This window comes from Pempheris klunzingeri, chromosome 16 (assembly GCF_042242105.1).
Source record: "Pempheris klunzingeri isolate RE-2024b chromosome 16, fPemKlu1.hap1, whole genome shotgun sequence".
NCBI classification, from domain to species: Eukaryota; Metazoa; Chordata; class Actinopteri; order Acropomatiformes; family Pempheridae; genus Pempheris; species Pempheris klunzingeri.
The window spans coordinates 7,005,076-7,029,937 of record NC_092027.1 but is presented as its reverse complement, the minus strand read 5'-3'; the positions used below and the strand labels follow the sequence as shown (position 1 = coordinate 7,029,937).

Genomic DNA, 24,862 nt, shown 5'->3' with positions numbered 1-24,862 from the left:
ACCTACTTAAATCAACTAAAATTGTTTATTAAAACTGAACTAAGAAAACTGACAGGTAGCAAGTTTTAGCTCAGAGGAAAAACTATAAATATAAAATCACATCTGTCTTTTTGGTAATAGTTTGACTTTCTATAGGTGGCGACATTGCCTTTGTCTGTTCAGCCGTGGTGACAATGGCTGGTTATGTTACTCAGTTCCTGTACTCCAAAACAGAATCACTGCTGTGTATGCACTATAAACTAGATCATTTTTCACAGGTTTCAAACTGAGTGATGCTTTAATCAACTATACAGCTGCTGACTGCTGGTAATTATCCATTTAATATAAGAGGTGACAAGATAGTGCTAAAATTTCTTGCCATCTTTTCTCTCTCAGGATTTCTCCAACCTCCGGTTTGTCTATGAAACTGATGAACTGTCACGCCCAAACTTGAATTCCATCACACACTCAGTGCTCAACACACAAACTGAAAACTAATATGTAGCTTGGAAGCAGGTTTGTCCGGGGTGTGTCCATTTGTGAACTCACTCATGGTGTGAATGGGAACTGCTGCATGACGATCTGACAATTCCACCCCTTTGACAGCTTTACCATTACCAGCAGAACACACCCTCCTGTAATCTGCCGCATTGTATACTTGTCTTTTTTATCTGTCTTTGTTTCTCTCACGCTCTCTCATTTTCACTTTCTCCCAGAAGAAGAGATTGCACATCCAAAGAGCAGGACTGCAGCACCATGCCAATGAGGTCTCTGTTATTAAGTATGGTTCACTCTCACTGAAAGCAATTTCCTGAGTTCATTTCTAGACAACAGGGGACCATGGGCGTGTAGTGAACCTTGCACCCAACTCGGGCTTTCCGATGAGAAAGTAACAAATACAAAAAATATATATATTTTATATTTTCAGGGTATGCAGAGCACTCTGTATGCACCTCCAGCCTCAGTGAAGCCTGTGGCTCTGATGCATCAGGTTGAATAACTCAAAGAAAGAGACAGGTAGACTCCCCAGGAAAGAAAGTCATATAACGTGAAAGACCTCTGTATTTGGACAGCTGTGTAAATGACTGCAGTGTGAGTGAAGGTCACAATTGGGAATTCACAAAGCTACTAAACCAATATGTGTAATCCTACAATGTAAGATTGAGTCATGTGTCTAATCAGTGGCACCAGATGACCAGATAAAAGCCTGCGAGCATATTAAAATCAGCTGCACATGCCTGATTTGAGCGGGCTCCTGGGATAAGTTTGTCATTTGTGACACATGCTAAAGTATTAACCGTTGTCTTCAAAGCAACAGATGGAGATATTTTCCAGTTAAGAGTAAACTCACACCCAAGTGCACTGCTCCACTTATGGGTAGCATGACTTCTATCAGCTAATTCCCAATTCTGAGGAATAAAACATGCAGTGTCAAGGATGAGGTCTGCTACTGCAATGATAAAGAACAGACTTTGCTGCGCATCCACTCTCCATTTTCCAAAGCTCTTGCGATCTCTGTTGCGCTGAGGTATCGCCAAGGCACATCATCAAGAGGGATTTTCAGCATGACACTTTGACAGGTTTCTTTAAATAGTCTGCGGCTGTGTTTACCGGGTGTGCTGCGTATTTACCAGACCAATAACCCCCAACTCAACTGACATCTGCAGTTTTTCCTGTCAGGATCCATTATGCACTCAAATGATAAGTGTGGTAATCCAAAGATGGGCCAAGCAATGTACTTAAGCGGAAGATGAGATGCTTTTCCTGAGGCCTGTTTCTAAGAGTGAGGGAGGAAAACACAGAGAGACTTTGAGATTGACAGAGAGATGGCGTCTAGTAATTCATGTTAATGAAATGCATCAGGGGACAGACATCTGCTCAGCCAGATCGGGAACTTCACAGGCAATGCACGCTAATCTGATTGTTCCTGTTAAAGTAACTTAGTAACGCAATTGGTCAAGGGTCATTAGTAACCAAAATACTGAGCTGTGAGTGGAATAATTTAGTTTTACTCAATGACACCTCTGGGGAGGGATGTTGGTCTCCCGCCATTTAATTCCTCTAATATCCATTGGGAATGCTGGCTTATTTGTGATCTTTTTGACATAATTAGAAACTCAAAGGAGCAAATGTGCATGTCATCATTAATGGGTCATTTCACCCAAATTACAAAAAACATATTTTCCCAATAAGTCCTTGTGGTATCATGTCAGGCAGATCGTTTTCTTTTTCTCCCAAAGCTTTTGAGACATGTGAGATGAGACTTCTGCTAAACACAAACACCAACCCAATTGACTTAAACATCTATGTTTACTGGAATCTTTAAAGGAAGACAGCTAACACTAGCTGGTGACCCCTCTTCTGTATAATGCGGGACACATTGTCAAGAGTGCATGAGCAGTGGCACTCAGCAGGTATCAGAATAACATGAGCGAATAGTAACATCTTGTAAGAATCAGTTGTAACGCAAGATAGTCTAACTAGCTTCTACTTTAATACTGGAAACAGCACGATGGCTCATCCTAAATGTTCTATGTTATAAAGGCACAGATTGCTTAAAATGTTTATGGTTGACAAACAAGGAAACAGGAAATAATGACTAGTCAACATTTGTAGGCTAAGCAGGGATATGATGTGCTCCAGTAACTAGCGCACCACAGAAATCGTGCATTTCGTAGCATCGGCAGATTTCAGTTGTCAGCCAGTCACTGCCATGGGAGGCTTAGACACTGTTTCCACAAATATGTCCAAAATGATTTATACTTCGTTTAAAATGGAAAAATATGCATAATAGCTGCAGAGCCATCGTAGTTGTATATTTTCTTTGCACAAAAAATGATGGAAAATTGAAATTTCGGTTTGAGTTTGACAGGGCTGAGGCATGTTTTTGAAGAATGTGTGTACAGGTCAACTGGGATAATACAAAGAACTTGCTTCCAGTTTAACTGGGTGGCTGCAAATGTCTCCATTGGAGGGACATCAAAAATGGGCAAATAAAACCAAAACTATTTGTATGATTTTTTTTTTTTTTGAGATTTGGGTGAACTGACATCTTAAAGCTTTGACGCAGATTCAGTTTCAGTCATAATGAGTCTATGCTCTGGGGTATTACAGCTGCAAACTGTGTACGTGGGAAATGACTTGAGGTGAGGAATCAGATGACTGTGATATGTTTATCTGAGAGCACTTCCAAGTAAAACTAAGTTACAATGATTGACATTGTATCTTAAAAACACTGTTATCAAGCATCATTAAAATATTTACACTGTCCAAGGGTACTGCACAAGGGCAATGAAGGATTCACACTTTTTAGTAAAAAAAAAATTATTATTTATTTATCTATTTTGTAGATTCACATTTTGAATCTACCATGTATATATATTATAAAAACAAACTTTTGACTTGAAGATAAGAGTTCTGTTAGACCTTTCACATCATGATCAGCATCTTAGAGCTGTTCTCTTCATATTTGTAGAAAAGCTCTAAATTTAAAGCACAGAAGTGATCATAGAGCGCTGTTCTTCCCCAAAAATGTGTCCTTTTCTCCCCACACACAGGACAGATATGTTAATACCAGCTGAGCAGGCTGGGATTGGCGTGAGGCCCCAGATCTGCTAAAATCTTGCCTGTTTGCAGTCCTGCTTTTATCTGACACTTTACATTTCACAACACACTGCGTACTCTGAGCAGAGGATATTGCTGTCATACAGTAACTTTATGAGAGATTTTCTCTGGAGAGGTCAAGGAAAAGCCATAAAATAATGTGTCTAATGGAATGTACAGCATGTTACCCTATACAAAGTTTAAGTGATTCGTTGAAGAATATGTCAGAAATAAAATAATTTAATGGTGTGAATGACCTGCTATAATGTGCACAAAAGGAAAATGGTCGCAGCACTTATGTTATTTTCCATCTTTTGACTGACACAGCCAGGCTTGGTCTGCTTGTTTTCTTTCATCTCCATACATGAAGGGTGACAACCCATTCGGCTGAGGGTCCGGCGCATGCTGTTCCACACCTGGCAGTCATTAGCCTCCTGATCTGCAGTCTGATTGGCCCATTGCAGAGGTTAATCACCCTGACCAGTGGTTCGCTTCTTACTGCAAGCCTGCAGAGTTGTCAAGCTGACCGAGACCCGCGTGGCTGCTCTCTTGCCACCGGGTGTCACATAGCTCCATTGAGACGCTGATGCAAACTGTGTGTATAGACGCATATAGGTTAGCTGTAACGTGCATAGAATGATAACATACTTGTTAATTCTCAATGTTTTCTGCAGTAAAGTTGCTAAGGTATGTCAATAAAGTTTCCGTGTCTCATTTCCATTTTAAGTACAGTGAACTGGCAGAAAAAGAGGCTTATATTGCAATGTTATTGTTTTTAAAAGTTATTCTTGGTTTGGAAATTTGGCACAATCATTACAACTCACTCACTCACGTATCATTTTCTGAAGCTTTCAACCATATACTTCAGCAGCAGATTGTTTAGGTCCTATGGAGATTATCTGTTGGTATGTGAGTTCAGGAGCTGATATGTTTGCATCCATATCACTATCACAATTCATCTCCATGACAACTGAGCAAACTCCATCCATTGATGAAACCATAGGGTACAGTTTAAAGCTCTAGATATAGCTAGTAGGTGGACCTTGAATTGGTACTGGTTTGTCTGTAATTTATTATTCTGTTTCATTTTATTCTGATTCCTTAGATTTTCTTTTACTTTTTTTTGATCGATACATGTGCTGCAGCTTGTTGCTTTGGTGTTTCATCTCAGTATCACTGGAAACTGTGGAACCTGAATCGTCCATAGATGGGGTTCAAGTAGACATAATTTCAGATTTCCAAGATTATCTCAGTGTGAGTCTTGGAAAGTAGAGGGTCACCATGTTTTGGAACCAAAATCTCTGCCAGTTTCTTTCCTAAATCCTCACATGAAAAACATCTAAACGAGATATATCTGATTCCACAGGGAAATCAGGCCATTACCATATGGAGAAATCATTGGATTTGAGAACTTGGCCTCTGAGAAAGGAAAGATATTGAATAAAGATGCAATGGCTCAATCGTTTGAAAATAAACATATAAGTCTTTTCTTCCAGCTGGGAGGCTTTGAAAGTGCATGTGAAACATTTTCCCCAGTAAACCTCAACCTGTGTCTGTGCATATATTTAACTGCTATAGAAGTATACCTCAGACAATTTTGGAAATTATGGTTCTCTCTGGTGCCCAAGGTACTTTATTAAATCTTAACACGTGCATCAGTGTTTTAAGCTGCATTAAATTCACTTCTTAAGTAGCTGCATGAAACTTTAAATTCTTAATCCTAAAAAGATAACCATACAGATGCTTGGGGTATCTATAGTTGTGCAAAAGGATTTTTGCCACTAAATGCCACACTAGTGTTCCTGCCTGTCTATGACCAATTCTACCATTAAAACATAATTCTGCACATTTATTCTATAGCTCCTAAGTAGACCTCTGGAGGCTTTCCAACATTCAGTAAATTTACATGCACTTACTTTTGAGTATCCTGGTTATTTTCAACTTTCTCTGCTTTCGACCATGATTGTTAAATGCATCTTTATGCAGACGATACTGTTTTATACTTCAATTAGCCAATGATAAAATATCTAATAATGATAATAATAATGATAAGAAGAAGAAGAATGAAGGATATATAATAATGATACAATGGAGGAAGCTCTATTGCCTTCACTCTTACCACACCACTTTTAGGTTTGTTACTGGAAACGATTATAATATACACAACTGCATTATTTAAGACAAGTTCCATTGCTCTTTCGTAGGATGTAAAATAATGCTTGAATTGATATATTTACATGGCCTTTGTCAAAAAAACAGGAAAAAATTACGTCACCTATGACTCTAAACACTTACACTCCTCTGTAACTTTAAGACCATTCTCAGTAATCACTGTTTTCTGCCTTACACTGTTTATCTAAGCTGCCATCGTGTATCAATTAGTTCAGTTTAAGGCTCTATCTTTTCATGTTGTATAATTTAGTTTTTTGTAACATGCAGTTTTCTTAAGTCTGTACCATAATTTTGCCTCTGACTCAGCACTATTTTACTTTTTTTACTCCTTCTGTATTTTCTCTAATTAGCATCCTAGCTTCTGTCTTTTTGCTATTTTGCTTTATGCGTTATACAGATTGACTTTTACTTTACCCCTTTAGTTCACACTGATATGTAGCACAAAGTCCAATTTTGCAGCAAAGAAATGTTGATAAATGGGGGTGATTAACTGAATTTGTTGATTGTTACAACAATATTTGCAGGTCAGCAAATTACATTCGTTTTTATTATTTTCCTTTCTGCGAATCACACACACTGAACTGTATCACAGCAACCAAATTATCTAAGATGATAGGGGACTTTCTTCTGCTCTTTACAAAGACAGTAACCTCTGCAATTATGCTGACCCCAGTCACAATGAAGAAAAAAACTAAAAGAGCTCATTTCACAATATTATGATGTTGTGGTTGAATGGGAACTCTGTAGCTCTGGTCAAACCAAATCTACCCCTCAAAGTGTATTGAACAAGATTTGTTTGTTTAGCATTAAAACAACACTGCTGATGTCAGCTTACACTGTGCAGATGTAGCTAGTGTAAAATTCTTCTTTTATTTGGCGGCTATTGCATTGATGTGGCCCTCTTGATTAGAAGAAGTGCATTAGAGCAGCAACAACTGCTGTAATGCACTTCTTGTAATGCTCTAATGCACTACTTATTTCTGTAGGTTCTGTCAGACCAATGCATGGTAGTTATTTTGCATGACTGATAGTTACGGTATTTATTTTTGTTCTCCAAACTGTTGTGAGGAATAAAATTTCATGTCTTATAGCAAGAGATGCATAAATAAGTCCAAACTTATAGTACGTAGTATTTATGGTATTTATGGAGCTCATTGTTGGAGAAAATTTGTAGCTTTAAGTCCCAGACTGCACTGCACGGACTGAGCTGTGTTAACGAGCTGTTATCATCTGGCACCTTATCACTTATGATTCATGGATGCAAACTCTCTGTGGGCAGAATTGCCTTCCTGAAAAATTATCACAAGCTAAAACTCTGATGGTCTCATGGTATTGTCTGAGAGAAATAATTCGCTTCCCCATTCTATTAAATTATGGGGAAAACTCATGTTTACTGGATCTCCTGGGACATTAAGCACACCTAAATATCATAGCCATTGAAATATCTTTATTTTTGAGCTGTCATATCTTTATTGTGTTTTCTCTATTAAAATCCATTTTCTGTTTGTTAATAATGCACTGATATAACAGTTTTATTAGGGTGGATAAAACCGACAAGAATTAGATGACTAACGATGAATGGCAAGTCCAGACCTTTAGAGCACAGGCAATAAATATGACATTTATTCCATGTACATGATGTCATGTATAACAGAAAGGATTCATTTCAAAAGAATAATTGCACACCTCCTCTTAATTTAAGATTTGTTATATATCTTTGGTTAATGTTAAAGACAAGGGCAGCAAGACATTTCCTGGCTCAGTAATGCTCAGTCTTGTTTATGATAAATGGTGACTTATGTGCGTTGTTGGGCTTCATTAAATTATTCCACCCTATTTAAAAGCGGTGCGTGTCTGTTTGCCAGCCTTGTGCTATGTGCTTTTGTTCTTACCTTGTGTGCGAGTGAGACAAAGACAGAGAGAGCAAAAGGCAGACTGACTATACCATATGAGGTCTTTATAAATGTTTGTCTGACTCACGCTGACGCAGACTGTATTCCAGTAAACCTCCACACATGACAGATGATGATCCAAAACCAACAAAAGACAGTCCGTATCACTTTCAGCTATCTCTTATGTTTCAGAGCAATAAATGCAATTTGGAGAACTTGTTGAAGATTGTTTGACATTTAAAAGCAGGGAGGTGCCAAAGCAGAAAGAACAGAGAACCTGGCAGTGTCGGCTTTGGTTGGGGACCGTACATCTGGTTTGTTTTGGCCTGTGCTTCAGTGGAGCAATGCGTTATTATCATACCACAACTATTTTTCAGGAACAAATCTATTTATAGAGATCAGTGTGTCGATTGGGCTCCTAAACAGTAAGAGTCTGCATCCAAAACAGGCTAGAATGGCCAGGGAAGTCCTGCCTCAGCGGGACAAAAACAATTACTGTTTCTATAATTCAAACAGTCAAGTGTGGGACATTAAACATAGCTGTGAAACACAGGAAAAGATGGTGTAAAGCATATAAAAATGATGTGTATGTGTATGTGAAAGAGAGTTACAGAAGGAGCTGAATGGTATTTGATTGTTGAAAAGCTAAATTTGCTCAGTTTGATAAACTCCTTTCTTTTAAATACAGTCAAGGACATGTTGAGGTTCGAGACCCAGACCGATGCATTGATGGGTCTCCACTTCGCATATCTGTGCAACATGCTGACATGCCTGAAGTCAGTGCCTGTGCATTCAAATCAGAACCAGAAATAAAGATTAAAGGTAACCAGAGGTGGAGTTTCACTCGATCCTCACATTATGGTCCCACAAAATCTCAACTAAGTGTTAAATTCAAAACACAAAACAACTTGATATCATCTGCTTGATTGAAATCCATTTCTCCTGTCCTCCAGAGAAAACCACAGAGCCAACTCCAGGTACAAGCTCCTCAAAACGGAAACCTTGTAAAATGAAACCCCTGTCATCGCGAGACAATTCTGAAAATTAGATATGGCAACAAGCATTAAGGCCCCCCGCTGCAAGGAAACTCTTTTCTTTTCTGGACTTTGGGTGCAACGAATGGAAGGGTTGAGGCAAAGGCTTTCACGCCAGAGAATCATCCCATATATCGTCATTCAAAGCTGAACACATTTCACAACTACAGGGACCTCTTATCAGAGAGAACCAGCCATCCAGTGAAAAGTGCAGAATTGGAGATGTCAGACCTTCTCCTCTGAAGCCAGCAACTGCTTGGAACTCTGTGGAATTTGCAGTAGTTTTCCACATCTGAGGGGGCCAAGCATCTGCCATAGTTTGAGGGCTGTTATCATTAACCCCCTCACAAGAAAAAAGAAACCTTTCGCCTCCGCAACACACAAGGACAAACCGTCAATCAAAGGAAAGTTTATAATGAGGAGATGAAGACAAGTGATACATTTTGCTTGGAAGGACTTTGCAGTGAGAAAAACCTGGTATCAGACTTACATAACAGGATCCACAGGATTGAAGTGTCTGGAAAGTTCACACATACTAGAAATGTCTAAACTCTTAACACTTTTGAGCATCTTTCGATTCAAGTATTATTTCCTTGCATAATGCATTTCCTCCTTCCCTCATTCCATTAGTAACATACGCTGAAGACAGTGTCATAATCTTCTGATACGTGATGATCAAGGCGAGTGAGACTAGCGGCTTCTCAGGAGGCGTTTAGCGTTTCATTTCACGCACATCGGATGGAACAAATACCCTGTCATTTTAATCAATACAGCTGTCTGTGCAAGCTTGCATTTCAATCGCACAACAGTGATGGTGTGTTGTGCTCTGACTGCTGCTAAAATGTGAACTACACTCAATACTGAGTCTGGACAAATCCTGTGGTTAAAAGATCCCCAAAGTAATCCATCCTGCAGGGGGCATGAATGTTTGTGGGCAAATGTCATGCTGAATTCATGCAGTAGTAGTTAAGATATTTCAGTCTGGACCATAATATTAGTGAGGCAAAGAATAATTTGCTAAATTATTTGCAAATATATTCATTTATTCATATTGCAGCCTGAAGTCTGCATCTCTCTAATAACATGTGGTGCAAATATTGAACTGCAGTCCAAACTGACGCTGAATTCTGCAAAAACAGATCCAGTCCCGGGGATATTTACCAGCCCAAATGAAAAGCCGTCTGTGTGTTCCTTGGCCTGAGAAATAACTACCCCCCTATCCCCTGCTACTATGAGCAGTGTTACCTGTAGTTTTGTTTCTCACTGCCGATCTGGAAGCGGTCATATAGTGAGAAGGCCTGGTGTCCGTCCCAGTCTGTCAGTTCTACACGGAGGGCATACTGCCTCTGGCTGGTCAACTGGTAAACATACTCGTTTCCCAACCAGTGCTCCGCCGGCACGCTCCCAAAACCCTGGAGTGAAGGAAGAGAAACACAATAACTGGTGTGGAAATAGCACTGAAAAGCCTTTTTGTAAATCATAGATGAGAGATTATTAATTGCTATCTTTTCTCTTTTGCAAGAATGATACAATCTTATCACTGGAGGATTGTGGAATGGATGGGAAGGAATTTTCTAATTTATTTATTGATTTATTTTTTGTCAATCAGAAATTAAATCAGTACAAATGGCTCCTGATAATAAATAGTGTGGTTGTTTATCCACCAAATGTTTCTGTACTGAATAAATAGATTATTTATCCCAGCATTGTTTTTCATTTCTCCAGTCCTCAGTGTAAAAGCCACAAACATTACTAAGATTGCATGCTAATGTATTTTATGCAGCTCTTTTAAAGCACGCTTCTGGCTTGATCCTCCGAGTGGATTGACTTACCGATCTATAAAAGTGCCTAAATTGGTACCAGCTGAAAAAGTCCCACACCTTTTTCCATTTCTGTCTTCCGCTCAAGTCACACATGTTAAACTCATTATAACTTAAAGACTTGTTTCCCAAAATATATACTGCATGCACGTACACCCCTTCAAACAATTGCAACAGTTTGTATTTGATCAGAGTGGCTCCCGGTCACAGGCAAAGTGCTTCTGACAGCAGCAAGAGCAGCAGGATGCAGAGGGGAATATCACAAAGCAGGATGACATTACAGCTACAGACAGGATATTCTGGACCGCTCCATTAAAGATTGGGAAAGAGGGGGGTGGAGTGGGCAAGGGAGGCAAAGTCTGTGTTTGCGCTGAGTGTGTGTGGTGATGAGAAATGGGAAGGAGGGAAAGTAAACACGGGGCATTCCTCTGGCTTCAGGCATGTCCTGCCGAGTGGGTGGAAGAGAAAGTGACTGGCGCCCATTACCGCTTTCTCTCCTTTTTTTTTTTTCTCTTTCTGTACAATTGATCTCACTCCTGATGAGATGTTCCACTCTGACTAGCTTTCAGCTTAGTCCACTGCCTCATACTGTGATCGCAGTTTATCTCAAGAACCCTGGCTGAAGAAAAAGACTTGGAGTTAAGCTCTGTTGACAGTTTTCCTTTGTATAGTTCTGGTGCTCCGCGATCCTTCACACGCAAACCTGATCGACATCACTCAGCCCAGAAAAGATGAGGAGATGCTTAGTCATATTGTTGGACTGAGCGAGTTGCACTTCGTAAAAACCACTTTGTTTGGGGAAAAAAAGTCTGTTGCACTTACAAAGATAAGCTAGAGTCCAATACTCACATCAGTACTCACTCTACGTAGCCTCACAGCCGTATCTGATATGCTCATAACTACCCTTCATCACCAGCCTTCACAGTATTAGTTTAATAAATGGATACTTTCACAGCTTTTTTAAATAAATTGAATTGTCATTGATTTGGTTGTTCTGTTTAAGTTTGCATTCATACTACTTGAAGTGGTTCTGGGCATTTCATTCATTTTTTCCATTTCTTTTAGCTTTTTTTTTAAGCTGTTTCATATTATTTAAACTAATTCAACGACTTTTTTTTAAACTAAATATTCAAACTTATTTTCAGCATCTCTGCTCACTTGCTAATGTTAACTAGTTTTCACGTACTCTCAGTTGCACACTATAATGTTAATGTGTTACATCTAATGCAGGTTGATGGGCAGCTTACCGGTTATTGTAAATTTACTAGTTAATTAATTGAGCTTTCCACTTACCCTTCTGGCAAGTGCATAAGTACCCTCTCGTGTACCATTTTCACATGCGGATCAGATGAAAGAGTGAGTTATGAATATAATTTGTAAGGTCTCCTGTGACGTGTGGTCTCCTGGTAATGTAATGACAAATACATAAGATGGTCTTAAGATCACATTTTAACTTAAACACTACGTCTCTGTTGCCAAGATTCTCTCAATGGTCCCACAAAGAAGCAACACCTCAGTTCTGACTGACAGATTTACAAATCCTCCAAGTACATTAAATGTGCATGTACAAGGCTCCGGAGACCAAGAAAGAGAAAATTAATAACATAATAAAACACCATCGATCACCTCCAGTCTTTTCAAGGAGACAAGCAGTAATACTAAGCTGTTGGATCAGCACTGTAAATGTCGGCCAAGGTCCATGAGTGTGCCCTCATGTGCTGTAATGCACTCCATTCTTTTTATCACACCTGTTCAAAGCTGGAGGGTTTGCATATATGTCTCAGTGTGTGTTGGCCTCACATTATCTTTATTTTCTGCTATTTTCTTATCATTATGTCTGTTTCGTTTTTGTCATTAGTTCCAGTGAAGTGCTTTTATTTGATCTAACTTGGGATTTATTGGGTTTATAAGTCTATGAAATCCTTTCCCATTGACTGCTAAATCGTACATCAAGAGCAGTGCAGAGAGGGGAAATAATTAAAGTGGAAACACAAAGCAGATTACAGGGGATAGACTGAACACAGTCCATTTGACAATAAACTGACTGCTAGTGGAAGGTATACACAGGTGACTTTCACAGCAAACACAAGCAGTGCATCTGCCAGAAATAATACCTCCAATTTACCATCCAAACAGAGCTTAGTTTGAAAATGTTAACACTCCCAATGCAAATATGCATAGATTTCTCCTTGATGACAAACAGATGAAACAGCACGCCCAGCGCTATAGAGACTAAACAAATGTGTTGTTTTTACATTTAGGTAATAATTTCCTGTTGGAAAAGAGGAAGAATAACAGCATGTCACTGAAGCCTCAGCTGAGGAGCGGAACAAGTCTTATGCACCCTAGACAATATTGCTAATGCAATAACAATGGAGGAGCTATTGCGCTGAGGAGGAATGATATCTCTCTGAAGTGTTCCACATGGTCTTGGATCAGTGGATCCTGCCTCTTAGTTCTCAGCATGTTCAATTGAAGCCAAATAGCACACACTATTAGTTATAAACCCCCCAGTGGAAGCGTATTTTTGAAACAGGATGTTTTGCTCATTGCACAGTTTCGTAATTTATACTTATTGGAAATGGATGAGTGTATACTCTCCTTTGTGCCTGTGTGTTGACTCACTGTCCTGTACTTAAAGGACCACCGCTATCATCTTGCTTTTAATGGATATGGATGAGTATTCGTATGCTCGGCAAGTGTCTCACCATCTTGTATTCCTTCCATGTTCTCTGGAAGTCCACACTACCGTCTTCTCTGCGCTGGATGATCGTCCATCCACCGCCAGCTGTTTCCATGTTGCAATACACCTACACAATTGAAAAGAAAGAGAAAATGAGGTCAGGAAAACAAATGTATGAAGGCAATGGAACACTGACAGCACCCATAGGTCTTTGTACATATTTTCAGGATTCCGAAGAAGCCATTTAATGAGCAAGCTAATGATTCCTCCATTCAATGTGACTCTCAGCGGCATTAATAAACAATGAAGGGTCATTTGGACAATTATTTGGTCTCAGACACTCCTTTTCCCAGCTTTCATGATGAATCATCTTTGGGAATGCAACGTATCTGTGTCCTCCTCAAACTTAATCAGTGTCTCCTTATCCCTCACCAACTCCCTGGAGATGTTCCTCATCACAGGGCCTTGTTTCTGCAGGATCAAAGTGGAGGTCCTGGGTGTAATGTGGCCCTTAACCTTGGACCTCAGCGTGTGTAAGCTGATAACGCATGGCTGGTGCTCTATCTGCAGTGTTGCTTTTTGTTTTGAGGTGGAGACCCCAGGGTGGAGTCGAGGAGGTCTCTCACCTCAGCAAGCCCACACAGCTGAACATACATGAACGCAGCCTGGGTATAATTAAGGAAGTACCCTTCACAGAGTCATTTTCCCCAAGACTAGCTCATTATTCATGATATTATACATGAAAAGGCACTAACTCATACAAATAGAACTGAGCTTTAAAGTTGAACTGAAATTAAAATTCATTTTTGCTAATATAATCAGTATATATATATAGATCCTTAGTGGTTTTTTTTCTTAGTGCCATTTTTGCATGCAAAATATCTGGGTGTGTAGGCTCTAAAAATAGAAATAAATTAATTTGAAACAAATAGAAATAGCATGAACACAAAGTAATGGACCCTCCCAAATGTTGAATGTTGTAAAAGGTGCTTTTTAACCACAGCTATGTGAGCTTGTTGAAATCTTGTATCAACATTTGCAGGCTATTAGCTTTGCTGTTTTCCAGTTGATAGCACACCATGGAAGTTGACAGCAAAACTCCTAGAGAAGCCAGCCCTCAGAAAAAGAAAGCTTAGATTCTGTTTTCAAAAAACATGTTCAGAAGGTGCTCCATCTTCTTCTGAAGAAGGGAAAAAAACTGAACAATAGCTTAAGTAACATTGCAGTTTCCTTACACAAAATGTAAAGTCAATTTTTAACTACTGTGATTAGCCCTGCGGCACCAAGATTGATTTTGAAAGACAAGAAATCAACATATACACATCTTCTGCCAACTTCCCAGCTTTTTAAATCATTACATGCAGCAATCAAGAGTATGCAAGCATAGTGTAGAGGTTAAGAACACACACACACACATACACACACAGTTGTACAATTGTCACCTTCTTGATCAGCTCAGTGTCTTGTTTCACACCGCTGTTTCACACCCCACTCCCCTGCTAAACTCTTGCACACACAAAGCTGCCAGGTGCAGCTGCAGCTAGCGGCCATCATTCGCACTCATCAGACCAGTAACGTCTCAGGGTGTTTTTAGCTTGGAGAGAATCGAGTCTCACTCACACACACACACACACACACACACACACACACACACACACACACACACACAAAACAACATACAATTGAAACCCTGTGAATCCACCATGCAATAACAGCCAAGAAGTGATGAAAAGACAGATATTTTCATATTTTCACATTTCAGCAGACTGTTGGCTGAAGGATATTGTGGCTTCCCACCTTTTTGGTCTCCTGTGGGTTGATCTGGATGGTGTAGACTCCATTCTTGTGAAAGCCAGCCTGGTAGAGGTCGGCACAGTCGCGGAACTTCTTTTCTTCATCCACGACCTTTGTACTATTTGGCACAACTGTGGGTACGACAGAAATAATGAAGGCTAGCGTTGATCTCCACAAAATCCAAAAAGTTTGCCTACCAGCGCCTCTAAGGCTCACTTATCAACACGTTGTTTGATTTGTACAGAAATATTTCAACATATTATTATATTTGTGTATGAATATGACACAATATTTTTCCTGAGGTCTCCACTCGTTGCCTGGAAACTTTAAGGTGACAAGTTTTGTTTTTCTTCATGTGTAAAGAGCCAGGTTAGTTGCGTCCATCTGCTCCGGTCTTATGCTAAGCTACGCTAACCATTTCCTGGCTCAAGCTCCATACTTAGCACGCAGATAGAGTGACAGTGAGAGGGTTTTCCAAAGGGAATCTCAAAGTGCCAAGTTTTTGTTTGTACAACAGTGAGAAATAGCCATGTGTTGCATTGCTGTCTGCCACAGTCTTTTGATGCTCGTATTGGGGTCGCCAAAGTCAGAAATTTTCTAATGGCCTTTGACTGGCAGGATGCCAAAGCGCATGTGTTACAATGTTTTATGAGAAATATTCACTTAATACACCAGATACAGACACAAGAGTAACACTAAAAAGTCCATGCTATTAAAAAGCTTTTACCCTTCATGCAACCTTTAGTGTCAGACTAGTATGGAAGTCATCATCATTTTTTATGAAATCACAAATTGCTAACAAACCTTTAATAGCTCGATTTGTCATATTTCAGATCTGTTTAACTCAAAAGGAGAAAATCTAAAAGGAGTCTGAGACAGAAGCTGATCGGCGAGGTCTCACTCTGAGTAACGGACAGATAAAATCTGAGGGCAACTAACTTATTAGCAAAAGAAAAGCAGTTCATGGAGTTGATGATCTCCCACTCTGAGAGCAGGCCTCAGACTTTGACAGACCAGCTGCATCCATTTCCATCTGTAGATAATTATGGCGGCACTATTTTGAAACCAAGCAAGGGGCTAAGGACAAAATACTACAAGCTATAAATTTCAAGTTCCTGTTATAACAAGTGGTTTATATTTACCTTCCAAGCCCTTGTTATATTGATGGAAATTCCTTCCGATTTTCCTTTTTTTCTCTCTCCCCTTTCTTTCTCCCTTTCTCCTCCCATATGAGGGGTTCATCTCAGTTTTCACATCATTGTTTTTTCTGTTGGAATTGTTGAGTCAAAGAAGATGTGCGGGAAAAGTGAAATGTGTCAGCGATCCTGGGACATCGCTTTGATCCCCCCACTCCAAAGTACAGAACTTCCCAGTGGAAGCAGACCGCTTATTTGGGTCTACTATCTGAGCATTTTGACAAAGTATTGAGTGTCAGTGACAAGGATCTCCTGCTGTGACAGGTTGACAGAGTGGGCCCTCGCGCTCCAGACTCTAATACAACAAAGAGCGGCCCTGTCAGGTGGTAATTTCCCCCAAGCTGACAGACAGTGGGGCACATTTTAGAGGCCAGGGAGACATTGTCAGGGGGGAACTTTCTGGTACTTGATATGTAACAGTGTGGACAATTATTTCACAATCGCCTTTCAGATCCCTTGGTGGAAGACGACTGTCTGCTGAGGGATTTGATGCTCCAGTGTAGGAGCGGCTCCCTTGAACAGCTTGCTGCCCAGCTCTACAAATATTATTTATGTCCCAATATTTATTTACAGAAAAATATTTAGTGGTTCAGTGGGGACTCATATTCAGTAGGGGGTTCATGTGAAAGGACACCAGGGCTTGGGTGTTTGCATAAATCAGTACCCTTGCCAAATGAGCCCAAATAGTAGAACTAAAGAGAGTGAGTAATGGAGCTAAATGGACTGCCATAGACATCACAGCTCCCATGTGGCCATAATCAGTCTCTAAATGCCGCTGAGAGTTTAAGTGGTTCCAATGAATTTCTCTGGTGTATTCATATATGAAGGATGCAAAGCACTATAAAATAATACCCGTTCATTCCCACAGTACATGTTACAACAATGATGTGTGGTACTTATTTAACATGTGAAGAAGATTATGGTTTAGTGAAAATGTCTGGGTAATGTCACCCAAGATTCATGAGATTTAAGTTATATTTGTTCAATCACTGAAATCCTACTTTCTTTGATATATTTATTAGAAAACAGACTTAGAAACGTTTTCTCAGTTAGGATGTAGCCCTGATTAGTAATTACAAGTACTTTGCATTAGCAAATATATTTTGTAGGAAGCAAACGCCCCTGAAATATGTTCATTTGTACATAGTGAGGAAATATATACGTGAAACATATCTGTAAGACATTATTAATGTATTTTAATTGTTTTCTGTAAGTTGCTCCTTGCATGCATGCTTAACATTTTTATGGTTATATTTAGGCAACTCAGTGCACTTGATTAAGGTTAGACAAAGATCTTGGGTAAATATTGAGAGAGTCAACACTGAGTTGAAGCATATGAGAAGAGGTTTATTACTTTTTCGATATTCAGCCAAAACCACAATCATCCCCTATATTGAAGTGTTTTAGTACTTTAGTAACCTGGTCAAAATAAGCCTCCGGTGTCAAAGTCATGTGGTTTTTTTTCCCTCCAATCAAACATCTACTCCCTCCTACAACTGTTGTGCATTAAAAGAACGTTGCACTTCCTGAAATGGTAAAGAAAAAAAGCAAGCTAACACAATCTAGGGAGCAAAAATGCTAAGATAAGATAATTAGGTAGCTATTTACATACACACACAAACACACACACACACACGTGTATATACTGAATAAATATGGCCCTTAAACAAACTGCTCCAGTTCCAGGCATACAAACAGATGCTACATATAATAAAATACTCTTAAAGGTAAGAGTTACCCATACTGTAAGGAAGGTCGCTGAGGTGACTCATAATAACTGCACACTTGACTGGGTTTTTGCAACAATGGGTGTCAACTCATTCTGCTGGTCAGTGAAGCATGAAAATAATCATGTGCAGCACTAAAAAATTCGGTGTGGAACATGTCTAATGAAGTGGTTTTACCATGCCGTCGTGTTCGGGCATTAAAACCTGTAAATGCCATTTTTTTGAGGCTCTGCATGAAACCTCAAGGTAATTCCACTCTCTTCGACTGTGAGTAAGCAGCTGTTAAAATGATGAATGTCATTCATTTAGAGGGATAATAGAACACTGTAAAACAAAATCATATTTGGCAGCCAGAATTTTTTACAGAGTGTTCCAAAGCTGAGGTCAATTACCGTTAATAACAGTGAATGGCTCATTGCACCCTAATGAGGTTTGGGTACTGCTTACAACCTAAACAAGAGCTCCACTGCTGCATCTGGCCACATCAAAAATGTCTTCCTGGCCCTTAGTTTGCACTACAATGGCTGAAAACACACTGGAAATGTAAATGTTACGGAAACCCGTACATGTTCAAATGAAAAAATGGATGTTAATGGAGATTAGTGTTAAAACTCCCTTTTCTAAGTGTCTGTCATCGTCCTCAAAGCTAAGTCAAAGGTGATTTGAGTCCATGCGTTAAAGGAAATGCTCAGTTTTCAAAACAGCGCCTAATGTAAGCAGACGCCAATCCGTGGCAAGAAATGCTAACCCTCTCCTCAAATGAAAACACGAATCCGTTTCTCAAACAAACAAAAACACTCCTGTGAACGTGAAAAAAAGAAAACATCTCTGCTGTTTCTGTGTTTTAAATGCTTTCGAAAAACAGGAGCAGTGCGTCAGATGATCAGTGTGATCTACCTACTTCTTCACCTCCTTTGGACAGGCCTTCCCCTAGGAGCTATTACAGTTTGACTTATTCTGGCTGGGGTCAAGAGAGGGGAGACCTCTGACCTGAACGCCTGTCTCAACCTTCAGCACCACCATGGAAGAGGAACAGACCAACCACAGAGCAGCAGCGGCCACGTTCCATTTCTACCGCCTCTCATTAAAGCAGCCACCAATCACAGACAGGGGGACGGGCTGTGGTACCCTGCTCTACTGACCCTACTAGCAAAGAAAACAGCAGACATGGTGGCACAACAAAGGCTAGCAAAGTGTAATATACATTAATTTAGTCAAACTTGACAGATTACAAAGACAGTGAAACAGATAGCCAAAAGTGTTGCATCAGGACACTCATGAATCGCACATGAAGATTTGAAGATGACACATGCTGTTATGACCACCCAGGTCAAAACAGTCTCAAAATACCTTTGGTAATTAAATGTAACATGCATAAATCCAGACTAAACAGATGGAGAGTGAGAAGAGGCTGCCCGTGACCTTAATTGCATGGAACATTAAAATTACAAAAGGGAGCAGCATGATAAACACAAAGCATGTGTTAATCATGCGCTGTGGTTATCCACTCGTGACTCTTACATCCCTTCATCCCTTGTTGTTGTTTCCTGTCTGATGGAAAAGCTCCGTGAAGCACTGTGGGGTCTCGAGGTGCCTAACCACAAATGGAAATGAGGTTGCAACGAATCCCCTGATGCAGAGATTCATGTCAAATCTCTTGTGACCAATGGGATTTAAGGCCAATGTTAGGATCAAGTGGATTCTGTGTTTAAGGGGTAAATGAGTTCATTGCATTTGACCGAATAAGAAAGGTTGCATTGCTGTTGGGTCAAACGTAGTGCCAAGAGGGAAATCCCTGGTCCCTTATTAACAGAGGGGAGAGACTCGTAGGAATAAAATAAGCCTATTACTTCATAACCACCGTCATGTTTGACGCTTCCATGAGGCTGTGTGCACAGAGTTTATAAAGTAAAGGCATTAAAAGCCATGGTTGCAACAAAAAAAAATGCAGCATGCTGGTTTATGAGAGGCACCAAACCTCTTTAACAGGAGCACGACCGGGTTACAATAAGAACCGTGTTTGGTTCTTCATGCTGCTCTCAATGATGCAGAATTTAATAGCCAGTGCATCCCTCTGTCTCTCAGTACGAGGTAAGGTTTATAGAACTGGTGTCATCATAATTTCATGAGGATTGTAAAATCAAAGACAATGTTGCTGTAACATCTGACCAGAGGAAGTAAGTAATCTAAAACAAGTTGAGTGTGCCCCATAGTTCAAGCCTTGCACAGCCAATCCACAAACTGTGCTTTGCACATTGTGGTCTGGCAAGGGTCAGACAGCATTTTCTTGGGTTATGGTCATCGCTAGTGGGGATAGACGAAATTTGGATCACTCTACAACCAGCCTACAGATGACTGTGTTGTCTTGAAATATAAACATAAACCTTTCTTCACCTGGTTGGACCAAGCTGGTGCAAGCTAGCTCTGTACCCACAGGCAACTGGCTAAAATGCTCACAATGATGATGCAAACAAACTTAGTGTGTTGCTCACAATGTTATTTTAGTTAGTTAGCATTTTAACGTTTGCTAATTAGCACTTAACACAAAGTTAGCTCAGGGTCATTGAATAATAGACAAATAAAAAATTAATAATGGCGCTAAATCAACAGTCAGAGGATTATTATGTTAATTCTGAGGAGAATATTAGCATCTGTATAAAATCAAATGCAAACTCATCCAATAGTTGTCTATTTGAGTCCATTGGAGTTGCCACTCCAAACCACAAATGTCAAACTCATGGTGGAAAAATGAGGAACACCGAAGAGGCTTCATCCCCTGGAGACTGTGAATATCTTTTACAAAATTTCATGGTAATCCATCAAATAGCTGTTGGACCAACAAATCAACCAACAATCATCAGTAGCATGGCCAAAAAAACAGTAGCCATAAGTCACATTATACCTCAGCTTCGCCCATATCTAAGGAGGACTTGCAGTTGGTAAATCATGCTCTTTGTCCTTATTGTCAGTGATATCTTGGCACGTTGTTCAACTTCAAAATACAGTTGTGTATGTTGTATCATCTAAACCATTCCTGGTTTTTCACTGATTGGTCCAGGTTTGAGTTGCTGGATCCAATCTCCTCACTTTACAAGACTATCCAACTTCTTGACTTCACTGAACATTTGCTTACACTTCCAATAGGTTGTGACTGTCTTCATCTCCATCCTCAGCACCATACAACTGCCAGAATGTGCTCTTACATGACAGCTATTGTGTAAGACATTATTTACACTTTGAATTGCTGAAAAAGCTCCAGACCTCGCAGCATGTAAGACCTTCATTGCAGTTAGCTCACCTCCATCTTTGGAGCAGAGGTTGAGCAGGTTATGGACCGTATCCATCATCTCCTGCTGCTGTCTCTGCAGGGCCGTGCTGTTTCCTGTGGCCCGGCTCAGCTGGGCTTCTAGCTCCCTGATAACCCCGCTCTGGCTCCCCACCAGGGTCTGCAGACTTCCCTTCTCCTGCTTCAGCGTCTCCAGCTCTTCGCGGTGTCTCAGCTCCATTTCTAACATCTTCTGCTCCAGGAGGCTGAGGGAAGCGAAAAAAAGGTCAGGAAAAGTTTGTTATGAAAGTTTGAGAAGTTGTTAATTATTATTATCCTTTGGGTCATATAAATCCACTGGAATGAGATTTGTTTTCACAGATTTAAATGGATTAAATGTTGTTTTGAAATTTTTCTTATGATGTTACCAATGATTTGCTGGTTATGTAATGTGTATCTTTTTCATTTTTGTATTATAGGCATCTCGAATTGGGTTTAGAAGATTATATCTAAATTAATAAAATTCCTCCGCTTTGGACACCTTCACTCCATGCAGTCACTTTGTGATGGACACTGTGAGAAATTACAATCAAAACATAGTGATGTGCACCCTTGAAGTTTCCACAATACAGAAATACAAATACTGATGTCTGTAGGTTTGGTTGCTATGTGTTCCCCACGCAACATACATCATCACATAGCACACTCATCTGAGGTAAATGTATGAGCCCTCTCAATACATAAACATTACCACTGTTCAATCTGAAAGATGATATAAGCTGACATCAAATTCATTTACTAATCATATGTTTCCCTCTATTATAGATTTGGTAAAGGAAAAAGAAAAGACGACACGAACTAGATGGGATAATGTCAAAATTGTTGAAGCTTTGGGAAATTGCCCCCAGAAATCCATCTCCATAAGCCTCAAGAACAGCTTAAAAGTCTGAACCACCAGAGACTACGCTTTCAAATGGTGTTCAGTTTTTTTTTGATTGCATGGAATCCCAATGGATACTGCAATAAGAGATGTGGACCAAACCCTGTTAAACACTACATCATCTCAGACAATCCCACGAGACCAATCACTGTAAAGAACAAGATTCGGAGACATGAAAATGTTTCCAAAAGCCACATTTTAATCACCTGATTTTGCAACAAAGGCTCAGTGGTCCGATGTGAAAAACACAGCCTCTTGCATTTAGGGCTGATTTACTGAACATCACAGAAAATACGAGCTTCTTATAATGCTGTTGTATATATATGTATATACAACTGAATATTGTTTTGGAAAATGGACAAACTCTGTGGTAGTCAATGAGAGCAGGTAGCAAGCTTTTGGTTTTGTTTATGCAGCCCTGCGGAGAGCAGGATTACTTACTGAAAACTGTTTTTTGCACAGAATTTCTTTATGTCTGTGAGTGTATCATCTCTATCTTTGTCCAATGTGCTGCAGTATGGATGGTACTCACTGTGTGTGGTTTGCTTTGTCTGTTTACCTGTTCTTGTCATGCAGCTTGCTGATCTCATTGGTCTGGACCATTAACTCTTTCTCTAACTTGTTAGTGGAGAGAGAATTTTCCAGCAGCTGGATCTCGAGCCTGGATGTCTGATTCAGAACCTGCCATGATGAAAAATACACAGATATACAGAATACAAAAATAATAAAGGTGATAATGTGCCTCTATGCATAATGTGTTAGCTGCAGTAACACTGGCTAATATCTGCACAAAACCCTGAGGAGAAACCAAAAACACAGGGCAGTATTTAAGGCTTTCTAGACAGAGGAGGAAATAACACACTGCTCATTTCAGGCACATATAAACCATCAACTTTGTTTTCATTTCGTCAAGTGTTCAGCCAACACATGGTAATACTTAGGAGATATTCATCTCTGCTATGATTATCTTTTTTTTTTTTAACTTTGCAAACAGTTATCTTTTTAGTGCCTTAGCAAAAATTACCCACTAACTTCACAACTTTCCACCACCTCCTCCTCAAATTCCTTCACATAAACAGTAAAAGGAAGCGAAGCCAAATAACTCAAAGAAGGGACAGGCATTTATAGAGCATCAGTATTGTCTTTGGCCAGTCCCTTGTAACCTTTTCGGGGCAGTTGAACGTAAAAAAAAAGTTGGGTTAATGGGGCATGGGATGGATCCTCCCCGTGTTTGTGTGCGTGAGGCAAGTAGGAGAAAGACATAAAATTGAATGGGACACATCAAAGTGGGTTTCATGGAATCGCACGAGTGTGTCTTTTGAGGTCTTACCTGTGTCTCAACGTCAGTGAGCTTGCGCGTCTGTTCAGCCGTCTGAGAGAGAAGGTTGGTGCCCATTTCCAACATGGCTGCCGTGTGGTTGTGGACGGCGCTCTGCTGCAGCTGAGCCATCTCTGCCTTCATGCTCTCTTTGATGTAGTTCTCAATCTGCAACAATGAAAGGTTGCAAAAAACGGATTACACTCACAAAGAAAAGGGAGACGGACAGTATAGTTGCCATCAGGTAATCAAAGTTTTTACCCCTGACATTAGGCAGCTTTGAGCTCAAAGAAAAATGTGAGTTGGGTACACTGAGTTGGATACTCCTTTTGTCAGATATCTTGTCTCCTACACATTTAAATTAGACCATATAATGTACCTTAATCAAGATACAAGATTCTTCAACCAGCTCTTCAATCAGCATGCCTTTGGAAAGGGTTTCTTATGTACATCTGAAGAAATGCACAATTTTTTTCCATCATTTGAGTGGTACTCAAGTGAAGAATGGGTTTAGTCAATATAGGCAAAGCCAGATGTAGGTGGTTAGCTTGGGATGGAAGAGGCAGAGATGAACAGATATCCACTGGAGCTTGTCCTAAAAGAATTCTTTCATCCTTATCTCCAAACAAATGACAGGATGGCGATAGAGGTTAGAAGATTTCTCTTATGGATTAACTTTGTGCTTTGATTCTTTATTTCATCTTCCTCCCTATGAAATGGTAATTGTTTTTCCTGTCTTTTACACTGTCAGGTACGTAGGTTTAGGCAACCCTAGTCTTACTCACTTTCTTGTGCCTTCCTTTTGTGTTATTCGTTTAACGTCATTGTGTTCCCTTGATTGTTGACATTTTAGTTATAGGAGGGGTTGTCTGTGTATGGTTAGAAACATGCTTTTGTTTTATAAATAAATCTAACTTGATTGGATTTTAAGCATACAATGGTTCATCTGGTTGCTCTCAGTCTGAACACACACTGAGATGACTCAGTGATCAACCAGTGACGAGATTCTCGTCCACTTGATCTTTAAAAGATGCTGTCTCATGTTCGCTTTGGCTCATCAATGTTCTCTACCAGCCATTTTTCCTGGAACGCATCGGCCAGGACAAATCAGCATCAAACAGCGCAAAAGTTCCCATACTGTACTGGAGCTGCGGAATGAATTAAACTGCTCTTATGCTGAAAAACTAGTCTGTGGAGGACTGAGATTTGTTGTGAGTTACAATACATCTCCACAGAAGGCAGCTGGTGACAGCAGAAGTCTCCATCCATCTTTCCTTCCCTCAGTAGGTACACATTGTTGCCATTATCATGTTAGTCCTTATGCCCACTGATTTAACCCGGCTGACAGCCCAGTCAAAGGCACCTTAACATAACTGATTTAACATAACTCAGTATTTGGCTCACACTGAGGGCCAGTAGCCATTAAACTTGCTTTTTAT

The 24,862-nt window shown here is 39.9% G+C and overlaps 1 protein-coding gene across 1 annotated transcript in view; it reads right to left on the bottom strand.

The window, feature by feature from the left end:
- Window positions 1-24,862, bottom strand: part of angpt1 (angiopoietin 1) — a 49,304-nt gene that overhangs the window by 7,040 nt on the left and 17,402 nt on the right. Inside the window, exons 2-7 of the mRNA XM_070846158.1 lie at window positions 23,436-23,591; window positions 22,665-22,786; window positions 21,199-21,431; window positions 14,981-15,108; window positions 13,209-13,310; window positions 9,926-10,092 (exon numbers count right to left, since the gene is read on the bottom strand). Of these exons, the coding sequence (XP_070702259.1) occupies window positions 9,926-10,092; window positions 13,209-13,310; window positions 14,981-15,108; window positions 21,199-21,431; window positions 22,665-22,786; window positions 23,436-23,591 (908 nt within the window). The remainder of the gene's footprint in view (window positions 1-9,925; window positions 10,093-13,208; window positions 13,311-14,980; window positions 15,109-21,198; window positions 21,432-22,664; window positions 22,787-23,435; window positions 23,592-24,862) is intronic.